Below are 13,211 nucleotides of genomic sequence, written 5' to 3' on the forward strand. Positions count from 1 at the left end.
TAATATAAGAGAATGATATCAATATGTGTAGAATTATAGCTAGAATATTAAAAACACCGTGGGGACCATTGTTTTATTGTTATTATTGACCTTTTAACTTGACCTTTTACAGACTGACACTTTACTTTCATTTTGACTGGGCGTTACATGTGAAAATATATCAATACAATGTGTGATTTGGTAAACACTTTGCACCCAATTTGAAATTGACTTGTTCCTTTTGGAAATTTTATCAATACAATGTATGATTTTTGGTAAACACTTTGGGCTCAATTTGAAATTGACTGGACCTTCTGTGTTGATATATATATAATTGTATATATTAGGTAAACACTTTACGCCCAATTTGAAATTGACTCCTTGTGCCTTTTTAAAATATATCAATACAATTTTTTTCTTCTATCTTTCAAACCACTCGTTAAAATTCAAAGTCACTTTTTTATATAAAGCTAGCCCAAGCCTGTGTTTCTGCCGAAATTTTAGGTCTTGAAAGGATGTCTCTCCATGATGTTCCTTTTCCATGATTTTTTGGGTATATTTAGATGGTAAAGGGCATAGAAATGGAGAGGTTGAGGTGGAACCCTTTGAGGGTGGTGTCTGTTTGTCCTACCCCCAATATCACCCCTTCTGAGACCTCTGATATAATATTCCTGATTTTTATCTGTTTCAGATTTAACAGCCATTGCTCAAGGTCACTTTGATTTTGCTGAGTTTAATTCAAGATGGCAGGAGGTAAGACCATATTTCTATGTACAATTTATAGATTAGGAAAAAGAATTCTTTTCGATATGGAAAACATCAGTTGAAAGGAAAACGTCTATTGAAGTCAAAGAGTAGTCTAAGTAGAAAATGATATGACAGTTTCACCACTCTGACCACAAACAACTGTCATTATGCAAAGTACAGTTATAAGACATCTCCATTTGATTTTTGGGTTGTTGGGGCCTGTTTTTCGAAATCCAGTTTGAAGAAATAAAGCCTTCTGATTGGTTAACAATAAATTTGAAATTAAAAAAAAACCTTTTCATTCCTCGTAATTAATTTATTCAAATATTAATTTTGTCTGTATCTTTCCAGGTTTCAAGTTATTTTCTAGGATATACATTATGTTTAGCAGTAGGAGTATTATTTGCTATAATTATGCCAATTGTTGGTTGCTGTTTTTGTTGTTGCCGATGTTGCGGTCGTTGTGGGGGAAAGAGGAAATTACATGACCCAAAACGAGCCAAATGTAAACGCACGTCGTATTGTACAGTTTTACTCATTATTAACACTGTGTGCCTGTAAGTATCTTACACCAAAAAAACAAACAAAGCCAAGGTTTCTTATCTTTTCGAGTAGTAATGCCCTTTTTTTACAAGCTGCCCGTTACCTCTTGAGGCAAAAATAAGGAATACCTAGAACAAGAGAAATGTATATAGTATATTGTAGAGAACAAACAAGTAAATCCAAAGTTCCTTACCTCTCCAATAACCTTATCCTACTTATTACTCTTGTACCCCTAAAATCTTACAGCACAAATCATTTACAGCAATAGAGATATCTCTGTACACTTCAATTCGTCACCTTTCTCAGAGAGTTCACATAGTTAGAATTTATCGTCTGTTTCAGATAGTCCATATAGCTATATTGTTAGGTTTTAATTTGGTATTTTATTAATATAATTATGTTCACAACACCTCTTTCAGAGAGTCCACATACATAATATTGTTTGTATGGTAAATGTATTAATTTGGTATTTTATAGAGTTAATAATGGTTAAGACATCTCTTTCAGAGAGTCCACATAGATAATATTGTTTGTATAGTAAATGTATATGTCTTGTATTTTCTAGAGCTGGTGTAATATGTGCCTTCGTAACCAATGATATTTTACACCAGAAACTGGATAACAAGGATAAAATGGGGCCTCTGGGAAACGTTGATAAAGCCGTGGCCTCGTTAGATAATTATGTTAATAATACGGTCAAGGTAAGTTTGAGGCTTGGGGGTATGTTTCAGGGGGCAATAATCCAGGACTCAAGAACATCAGGCATTTTCAAGTGACTAGTCATTCAGAATATGAACCAATGTAGGACCTCTCCTGATAACCATGACAAATCATGGAATAGCGAAACCCATAGTAGAGAATATGTCAGATTATTTGGATTTTACTGTGGTCACTGATAACAGGTTGTATATGACACACTTTGATTGGTTAAATATAATGTCATTAGGACAGTACTGTGGTAGAAAACTTGATAGATTACAATGAAGATAGAAATTATATTAAAGTAGTATTTTTTGTTAAATTGGTTTCAGGTTGTCAATCTAGCTAAAAACTTACTGATATTAGAGACTGAAATTTTATTAAAAAGATCTTATTTAAATTAGACTGCTTTCAGAGAGTCCAGTTACCTGTAAATGATATTTTTGTATGGTTTTTTCTGTTTTTTTAGTTTTTAGAAAAGAATATATTAAAAACATATGAGGCTGCTACAGAAGAGATCACAATTTCTATTAATGGTAAGATTCAAAATAACAATAATCATCTTAAAATTCATATTTCTTGACTATAACTGTATCGTATCGTAGCCCTGTCAGTGGCGTTTGTAGGAAACATTAGGTGAGGGGACTGACAGTGATGGAGCCAAAGGGGGGGCAGAGGGGACTCCCCCCTCGCGGCCCCGAAAGCAAGTTTTTTCGGCAAAAATCTCATAACTAGGTTAGAAATTTGAGCAATCTCAGATATTTCACCCCTCCTCGGATGCAAACCTGGCTCTGCCACTGGGGGCTGAGTAGGGATGACACAATTTTCCAGGGGAGCCACATGCCGTTCTCTCACTATGTAAAATGATTTGAAAGTGGAAACACCCCTGTTGATTGTATGATATGTATCGACATGTGGTCTTTATATCGTATCGTTCCATGATTAGAAGTATACCAGCTATTGGATGATATTCTCAGTCTGACTATAGCAGGGGTTTTTAATCTTTTTCCTTATATTACCCTGCACGATCCTTGATATTTGATAGATTGCAGCATTACCCCCCTCCCACCTAATAATCCTTACTATTTCGTGATTTTCTATTAAGTATTCCCTGCTATCTTTTTCAAAAAAATAATTTTGTTTTGTCATAAGTATTGCATTGCTCAATGTAAAATTCCACTCTTGAACAGATTCTTATCATTTTGTAAAACAGGCCCCTGGCTACAAGTATAATTGTATTTTGTAGAGTCAGCCATTACTGCAGTAAAGAAGGTACTAGATATAGTGAATGCTAGTGTGTTTATTGATCAAACTAAAGATCTTGCTAAAAGTATGTACCCCGTTTTTTTCCTACATTTCATAATAATTGGTCGTGGCAAAATCTCCCTCTTTGCACACTGCATGGCTTTATGACGTACAATACAGCTCCATTTAAGCTGTATGTAGACAAAGAGGGACTGGATGATAGAGGCCCGTTTCATTTCATCCTGTTTCAGGTACACTGAGTTTATTTCATGATCAGCCGCGACGCCGATTTTCATTTGTGACTTTAATCAAATTTTAAATTTCATATTAAAGGGAAAATCTTCTATATATTTTTGAATCGTAGAAGAACACTGTCAGATTTGATTCTGAAAAGTGATCCACATAGTTGAGATTGTGCTCTAGCATTTGATAAAACAAATATTAGGCGATCACATCACTTAAAAGGGACAATCTGGTAAAAAGCATTTGCTTTACCGTCTTCTTTATATTTTTGAATCGTAGAAGAACACAGTGTTAGATTTGATTCTGAAAAGTGATCCACATAGTTGAGATTGTGCTCTAGCATTTGATAAAACAAATATTAAATGTAAAGTAATCACTTTAAAGGGGCAGTATTTCCCTCCCTGTGACCAATCATACCATAGTCTCAGAAACAGAAATTTTGTAGCTAAGCTAATTAGTAATAGTGTTCACAGCCAATCGTCGCAATTTAGCCTTCATAATTTTTATGTGTCCAGAATGTTTGTTTTGAGTGTTAAAATGATAACTCGTGTTTTCTTGAGATTCTTGTGATATATAGAGAAGACATATATAGAAATAGAAAGTGAAATTCCTAGTTTGAGGTATATTTAAAGGAATGATAAGAAGTTTGAGTATTTCTAGTACTCCTAAAGACTATTTACAAATATTCAAGACCCAAATCAACCCCCGAAAATGGCACATCTGTCTGTTTCATATCATTAATTTATAATTTCAGAAACCGACATTGTGCTTGATGATTTAGTGAATATCAGAGATACATTAAAAGAATTAAAAACAAATGGAGATACCCTGTCTACCAATCTAACACAACTTAAAAATGAAATAGACCAATTTTGTCAGCCACCAAATAATGGGAAGTGTACAGGTTTGGATACGGATAAGTATAAAACAGAGGCAGATTTTAGCAAGGTAAGAAAGTGGGTATTGTTATAAAAGGAGTACCGGGCACTATCTCTTTGGATAAACACAAATTTTTAAACTTGGCCAAAAAGATTTTATATTATTCAGTGGACTGGTGTCATAAATAACATAACAGATATTGCAATATTTGTGGTCTAGGTCCATGTTCAGTTTCTAAAAACAAGTTTTACACTTTTAGTGCTTTTCACAATTACATTGACTAGTCATTAAATCTTCTGTTATATTACACATTTCTACCCTGTTTTACTTTAGCAGGTCTTCTTTGAGCACCAAGATGATAAATATCATGTGACTTTAAAACTGGCCAATCAACATGGTTCTACATAGATTGGTTTTATAAACATGATTAAACATGAAAATTACCTGAGTTAATAATAATAATAATAATAATGATCTTTTTAGGGGCCTAAATTAGACCAGGGCTGTTTACAATTAGTCCTTTTACAAACAATGTAAAACAATTTATGGGTGCAAAATGTATAAATATAGAGTGAACAAAATCTGAAAATTGGGCTGTCAACCTCTCATTGTATATTTCAGTTGAGTGAATTGTCCACAGAAATTGATAATGTGAAGGATAGTTTGAATATAACTCAGTATATTAATCAGGTAAGACAAATATTAGCGTCACTCATATCCGTCCATCATTCCGTCCTTCCACAATTGCTCGTAAACATTCCAGGACCCCAGTTTCCAACTTGGGGTGTTTGGGTTATGACCAACTGGTGTAGGAGAAGAATTTATTTTGAATTGAGAGAGCACCTCACATCATCACATGCTGGAAATGTAGATGAAACAAATCTTTGGGGGTGTGAAAGGTCCAGATGTGTATTACTGCAATATTAGTGGTCTAGGTCCATCAAGGGGAAGTAAGCGAGTAGCAACTCCCTGTTCACTTAATCGTTTTATGTAATTGTGATTTTTGTTTTAATGAACTGTTTATTAAAACCAATCTTCACCAGTATTTGTGCTTCAATGGTATTGTGCTCCAGACTGGTACCAGGAGAGGATTTTTCCTAAGTTGTTGAAACTTGTATCCAATCCTATCCAATGATTTCAATAAAATATGCTTAAATTAAACTGGCGCATTGCCTTCTTTTTCAAAATATAATAAGAATTTGTCATAAGCAGTGTGGAATTTTTTGGGCCATTTCAAAATATGTCTTTACCCCCATATTTATTGTATATTTTAGGTGGAGGGTAAAATAGACCAAGTGAAGTCAAATGTTACTGATAAGATAAGTGACAGTATAATCAGTAAGTTTTTAACATTTGAATTATTTAAAATGCCAAAATTTTAAGGAAAGATTCTTCGATGGCAGATTAGAAACAAAGTAACTTTACTTCAATACCCACTATTCTTGTATCATGGAATGAAGCAATTTGATTGGAATGTACACTAGCAGATACAGCCAATGAGAGCACTCGATATAAAGACTTTAAACATTATGGCTTATGGTTTACTTACTTTCTGTTGAGGCCTCTGATTGGCTTCATTGACAAACGAAGTTACATGGCCTTGTTTTAACTAATTGAAGTAAGATGGTTACAAGAATATGTGACCTTGTTTTAACTAATTGAATATTAATCTGTTATTTTAGAGGCTACAAACACCATGAGAGATGTAAGAAAGGATGTTACAAATGGTATTGATTTGTGTAAGGGAAAAATACAGGACGCAGTAAGTTGGATATAAATAAATATATATTTCTGACTATAGTTCCCATCAATAGATAGTGCACACTCTTGACACTGGTATAGTAGACATTTTGATGTCTCACCCTTACCCCTCTTGACACTGTTATAGTACACATTTTGATGTCTCACCCTTACCCCTCTTGACACTGTTATAGTACACATTTTGATGTCTCACCCTTACCCCTCTTGACACTGGTAGTTACAGTTAACCTTTCGGTTGATAGTGAAGTTGATATTTCAAATTTGAGGACAGAAGGCAATATCTCCTTCATTTTGTCGGCTATTTAACTTTTGACTAAAATGACAGAAATTTGGATGGTATATCATATTGGGTATCCCATCGGTAGAGCGGTGGACAGCATGCAAAAGGGGTAGAAACCTGACATCATCGGTAGATTACTCATGTATGGGTATATGTCAGGTTTTTTTTTCTGGTTATATTGAAACGTACATGTATTTGTGTCAATTTCCATCCCAATTTTTTCCACCTTTTTTTTTCAGACAAAACCAGTTTTTGATTTCCAAGGTTCTCTAGAAAGTGAACAAAGTGAAATCTCCAAATATGGAAATTATGTGTAAGTTCAAGATTTTGACGATTCATCAAATTTCAACGTTTCGTCCTATAAACAAAGCTTCAGCTTTGATTGTATATTGATGCATTTTGTTATGCTTATGTATACTGTGGAGATTGTGGATGTGTTCAACTTTCATAAAATTTCATTTACTAATTTTGGAGTTGACAGAAATCATTTTCATCTCCACCTGGTTTCTTTTCTGTTCTGTCATAGGGGGCTAATTTGAAGCTCTGAATGAATTTGCCTTTTAATGAAATTGTTAAGAAGCTTCATAAACTTTTTATGTGTATCGCAGACACTGATAGCATGGATTTTCACCATTTCAATTTTAAATCAGATGAGTTTTCAAATTAGGCATTTTATATGTGTCACTATTGCAAAAGACACGTAGATATTTTACCCCTTAAATAAGTACTGGGAGCCCCGGTGGCTCAGTGAGTTAGAGGCCCGCAAACCTGAAGGTTCAGTGCCGAATCCAAGCATAGGTCGAGATAATACCTTCAGATTTTTCAACCCGGTTTCCCCCTGTCAGTGATGTAGGTAAGAGGGACTGACATCGAAAGAGCATCTAGTTGTTTGGATGGGACTATAAACCGAGTTGAAGATCCCTTGACAGTTGGAAATCGAAAAAGAGAAGGCTAATGCCGCTGTCCTGGCAAAATTTCCCTCATTCCACCCTGCATGACAATGCCCTTCTTCATTAGCCCACATGGTGCAGAGAAGTAGGATGTAAAACTCCATTCATTTCATTTCTTCTTTATTAAGAACTGTTGTTATTTTTGTAGATGGTATGCAGGTCTGGGTATAAGCTGTTTGTTACTATTAATAGTTTTATTCTACTATCTGGGCGTACTGTTTGGTATGTGTGGAGAAAGGCCAGGTCGCGGCGCTGCCTGCTGTAATACAGGTGTAGGAGGAAACTTCTTAATGGCGTAAGTTTATTCCAATTACCTTTCTTTTACCTGTTAAGTTTAAAGGATACTACCTCTTAGAATGAACATAAAATTTACATTATCAAATTTGGCTAAAAGAGTATATATTCATCAGTGGACTTACCTGGTGTCATAATTATACAACAGCAGTATACAGTATACTCCATAAAACAGCGTAATGTACTTAGGTTTAAACTTGGTTAAAATGAGTCTTTGTTCATCAGTGAACTTACCTGGGTCATAATTATACAACACAATGAATTACTGTTAATCGATAAAACTCTATAACTGTCCATAAACTAAAATAAACATATTAAGATAAAGTGTTTTTCAATAATCCACTGTTTAAATTGATTTATCAGGTTATACAGGGATTCTTAATGAAACTTAAAATGTATCTACTTTTGGTATATTTCAGTGGTGTAGCCTTCTCGTTCGTGTTTTCCTGGATTCTGATGATTATATGTTTAATATTGTTTCTGGCTGGAGGTTTTGCTTATACGGAGGCTTGCCGATATTTTGTCACACATGAACCAGCTGATTTACAGGTGAATATACTTGCCTTTTTTTAAAACAGAAACTACAATAGGCACCTTGTCCCAGTTTCACGAAATATCCTATGATAATAATTTGTTATCAGCCTGGAATTTTATGGTGAAATACCATACATATGGTCATATGGATGTAAAGATTTTTTTGCGAAAGAGAACCCTGTGGTAAACCCTTGCTAATTGACTACAATTTGGTTGGATTGTATGTTAGTGAATACAGTTAATCAGTAAGCCATAATGTTTACAGTCTTTCTGTCTAGGGCTCTGATTGGCTACATTCTCATGTACAAACCAATCAAATTGCTGCATTCCATGATACAAGAAATGTGGCTATTGCAGTCTAGGTATAAGAATTTTGTAATAGCTTGACATTGTTAAGATGGTGTAGGCCAAGATAAACAGTCTTCTTCCTCCAATAATTTGCATATATTTTCTGTGTGCCTCTGAGATCCATGATTATATTGATTGAATTTACTTATGCATTATAGAGGATCCTTTTGTTTTTTCAGCCATTTGAAAATCTGGTATTTCAAAACCTGGACTTCACCAAGAACTTATTCAACGATTCTAACGCTAAATTTAGTATAGTTCAAACATTAAAGTAAGTCATTGGTTGATTCATTCATTCATCTGTTCATTTTATATTCATTTGTTTATTTCATTCATTCATTTGTTTATTTAATTCATTTATTCATTTGTTCATTTGTCATACATTTCATATCATTCACTCATTCAACCCAGGGTTCTCAACCTTTTGGACTCCTCTTACCCCTTAACTACATAAATATGCGCTATAAGTGAACTGAAAGGTACCAAAACTCGTTAATTATTCACAGAGGTCTGAATCTTGTTAAACTTGTACAAGAGCCTCTCAGTTACTCTGGTGGTGTTTGTTGATGTTACCAGGGGGTACTAGTACCTAAAGCTGGGCGAAACTGTCATCATGTCAACCAATATTTTCATTTAATTGTGATCAATTGGGTGACGAATCTCATTTTAAAAGTGATAATGAGATCTTAATTAACAAGGTATATGATATATAATTATACAACAGTATTCCTTTAATAGAATGAACCATATTTTTTCTCCCAGGAATTGTGAAGAAAATCAAGCTATATATACAGCTCTACAGTTAGATAGTTTCTTAAACATAAACAACTATCTCAATATCTCAGTATGTATTCTATTCTTTTAATTTATGCGCATAATTTAGATTATGTTAAGCCTTTTTGCACTCCTTTTTAAAATGAAAAAAAAACAAACATATCTCATTATCTAAATATCTCAGTATGTGTTCTATTCTTTTAATTTATGCGTATAATTTAGATTTCATGTGCAAAGTTTATTGGATATGTTAAGCCTTTTTGCACTACTTTTTAAAATGAAAAAAACAAACTTATCTCATTATCTCAATATCTCAGAATGTCCTTGATACACATAAAAAGTTTAGAATATTACCTTACAATCCCTTAAAGTTTTCTATATTTCTATATTCTATATTCTATTTTTTAGTCACTATATAAACAGATTGATAATATAGCTAAATCTAACGTTGACTTTAATAACATTACCATCCTAATACCTGAACTTAGACAACAAATAGAGGAATTCGGCAATGCTGGCCTGGACAAAATTGATTATGATTCTTTTGAAGCTGAGGTAAGATAATTTATATAAAGGGGGAAGGGTTGTAGCTGAATCAAATCTAGTGTTTAAAGTCATGACATCATTTTCTGTGTTGAGTGAACAAAATTGTTATTAGGAGTGATTAGAAAGTATGGTGATTTTAAAATCATCTTTGTTCGGTCCTCAAGTTTACGAGAGGTGAATGAGTATAGAGAATCTGGGAAAGGTCATTGCCAAAAAGGCCAAGGATCAGTAAAATCCTTTGGACCTAAAATGTGTTTCTTTAATACAATGATTGTTAGTTTAATTTTTTTGAAAAATGTCCTTCATTGGTATCACATACTTATTTGATATTGGCCTATTTAATTTTTGTAAATTTTTGTCCACATATAAAACCCCATATCTGTCTGTCTGTCCTACTGTCCTTATTGTATGAATATACAGATATATGTAGCCTAGGCTTTATTCTGGAAAACTTAAATAAGATTTAATCCAGATTTTAAGAAATATAGTCATCTGATTGGATAATAAAACAAATTTTAAAATCATTAAAGTTAAATTTTACATAATAAGACCCCTGGTTTTCAAAATAGTCCAGTTGTCTGAAGATCTCTACTTTATTGGCTAAATCAGTAGAAAACTGTCAACTGAATCTCAAGATGTTGTCTGAAGGTCTCTACTCAGTGGCAGCATTTACCCCCCTAGAAAAATATTTTGTACCCTCAATTGAAACCCCACTTCATTTCCAACAAATAAAAAAAATATTGATTTGTGTTATCCGTTTTCGCCCAAAAATATCATACAACATGCAGAAGCGTTAGAAACCCGACAACATCAGTAGGTTAAATATGTATGAATATTTGTGTCGTACTTCACCAAATCAATTTCATTTTTCGAAAGTTTTCATTACATTTGGAATTTAACCTTGACAGTAAGTTGTCCTCTTACTAAGTTAGTCTCTCCCTTAATTGTACCCCCAGTCTCAGGAGACTGGCCCTGTACTGCTATACTTGCCGATAACACAAATTCTGAATCACGAAATTTGTCGTGTCCATTCTGTGTTTCTAATGTTTAATGAACTTTGTATTTTAGATGAAAAGAGTGGGTATTATATTAGTTAAAGCATGTTCTTATTGTATGTCTAGGTTAAAATGATTGTAAAATAGTTGCAGCCTGCGCTATTAGAAATATCTTTATAAATCTAGAGCCAATGCCTATGATGTTATTGTATCATGTGGAATGGAATTAATTCTGACCCTTTTGACTGATTGTTTGTTCTATTGAAAAAATATTCATTCATTCATTCATTCATCTTTTCTTCATTCTTTTATTCATTCATTCTTCCATCCATTTTTTATTCATTCATTCATTCATTCATTGTCTATATTTTTGACCAACCTGCCTCTTTTTTAAAAATAAGTTTGATCATTTCTCTTATGCCTGTGAATTTAAGAGTATGTAGTATTTTGAGCTTTACAGGATTTTTCCCCTCTGAATGCAAAATTCCACTTTCCCCCTTTTTTTATAACCGTAATTATAAATGTGTCTTGAAGTTTGATTGGTTGAGAGTATTTTGAAAATATGTTTGTACTATCTGAAATAGTCTTGTTATTGAGTACAAACAATAATTTATTGAAATTTAAAATGCATGATTCAAAGAATATCTGACAGTAACACATTATTAAATACTTTGCATTGTTTTAGTTTCCTCAGAAATTCTAACATTTAAAGGGCGTTGCCACGGGGAGACCAAGAGGGGGCATGCCCCCTTTACCCTCCCCTCACCCGCTAGGAAATTTTTTTTATCAATGTACATGAGTATTGCCGGTGAGCCCATCTTAACAATTCTGTGACCCCAACTTGACCCCTCACCTCATGATTCATTGATAGGCTATTAGGGCTGTAATTATCTATTTGCAGATAAAATTTAGCCATCCCAGCCTGTCTCTGTAGAGCATGCTATTAAGCCCTAAATCTCTTTAAATTCACCCACCTTGCATGACTATGACCTATATTTGAATATTAGTGTAAATGATGTTATGTGCTATTTTGAATTTTAAGACATGAAGCGGTTTTTGGTTTATTGACAATCAAGCTAAGAATACGACGTTTTGATCACAAGATCCGCGCTTTTACAAGTGAAAAGTCAAAATGACCAAATATGGCATATACGGTTTCAAGTGGTCACCCACGATATATACGGGGAAAACATTTTGATAAATACAGCTCCAGATACTATATTTCTTATATTTTCTGTGGGTTATTTCAGTCTTTCTAGATCTGAAATTATATGAATAATTGAACTCACCTTTCTTATAAACATTGTTAGATCTAGAGTCAATAGATCTAGAAAAGTGAATTGACCCATAGAAAATAAATGAAACCAAATATCTAGTCTGGGTTTTAATATGATCAGCAGCTCATCATTAGGATGCGTATTCTCGAAACAATCTTAGCGCTAGGATGTCCTAGTATCTTAACTTATATCGCTGTTTGTAGAATATCCTAGCGCTTAGATCATTTTGAGAATATGCGGCCAGATAATTTAAGTTTGACTTTGCCTCTGTAAAGGTAACAGGAATTGACGGCTTCGAATCATAGACTAGTGAGCGCCATGGAGCAAGGAAGATTTTGGGAAAGGGATAGCTTAAATATAGTAATGCATGGTGGTTGAAAGTGAAATGTTAGCAGAAATCTTGCTATTATAATTATTGAAAGGGATTATAAAGAGGTTTTCTAAAATTTGTATGTGTATCAGGACACTGATAACATTAATTTGTACCACTTCAATTTCAATCAGATGTCTGTGGTTCCTGCAATTCCGCTTAAAACTAGGTGTTTGATGATGTCACTAATCGCGAAGGGCTTTATGTGATAAAGCATATTTTGCCATTGGTGACACATATTTTTTGTGGAATTGCAGGAACTATCAGTGTTCCAGATGCACAAAAAACCTCTTTACAATACCTTTCAATTAAATATGCTTGTGCGGGCGAGGTTCAAAATATATAAACTTCATCCGTCCATGTTATTTTTTAGGTAGTTTAAAAATAGATTTTAAGAAATACAGTACTCTGATTGGTTTATAAAAATAAATTTAGAATAAAATTAAGTAATCGTCCAATCAAATGAAGAGAATCTTTTTAAGTTTTGGTAAATGGGGCACTAAGTCACATACAGAGATTAGGTTCAAAAAGGAGGGGGAGGTTTGACAGCCAACACAACGCACAAGCTATGCCAAAAACTCGCTAATCAATCAGTTAGGATGAGAATAGTTAAGGTACATTGCAATCAGAATTATTGATACAGGAGAAACTGGAAGAAGCAAATACACAAAGTGTGGGTCCAAATTTGATTCACTTCTATTTTCTACTCTATCCTACACTGCTCCAGGCCTTGTTTATTCCCATGTT

General features: G+C 33.7%; 1 protein-coding gene across 1 annotated transcript in view; it reads left to right on the forward strand.

The window, feature by feature from the left end:
• Positions 1-13,211, forward strand: part of LOTGIDRAFT_156479 (hypothetical protein) — a gene marked incomplete at both ends in the record, with an annotated part of 30,447 nt that overhangs the window by 8,010 nt on the left and 9,226 nt on the right. The window contains 15 exons of the mRNA XM_009047116.1: positions 671-732; positions 1,078-1,283; positions 1,835-1,970; positions 2,438-2,504; positions 3,215-3,298; positions 4,211-4,404; positions 4,957-5,025; positions 5,610-5,673; positions 6,018-6,097; positions 6,616-6,689; positions 7,475-7,621; positions 8,040-8,169; positions 8,682-8,773; positions 9,265-9,346; positions 9,685-9,831. Of these exons, the coding sequence (XP_009045364.1) occupies positions 671-732; positions 1,078-1,283; positions 1,835-1,970; positions 2,438-2,504; positions 3,215-3,298; positions 4,211-4,404; positions 4,957-5,025; positions 5,610-5,673; positions 6,018-6,097; positions 6,616-6,689; positions 7,475-7,621; positions 8,040-8,169; positions 8,682-8,773; positions 9,265-9,346; positions 9,685-9,831 (1,634 nt within the window). The remainder of the gene's footprint in view (positions 1-670; positions 733-1,077; positions 1,284-1,834; positions 1,971-2,437; positions 2,505-3,214; positions 3,299-4,210; positions 4,405-4,956; positions 5,026-5,609; positions 5,674-6,017; positions 6,098-6,615; positions 6,690-7,474; positions 7,622-8,039; positions 8,170-8,681; positions 8,774-9,264; positions 9,347-9,684; positions 9,832-13,211) is intronic.

The sequence above is a fragment of the Lottia gigantea genome, assembly GCF_000327385.1.
Source record: "Lottia gigantea unplaced genomic scaffold LOTGIsca_11, whole genome shotgun sequence".
Classification (NCBI taxonomy): domain Eukaryota; kingdom Metazoa; phylum Mollusca; class Gastropoda; family Lottiidae; genus Lottia; species Lottia gigantea.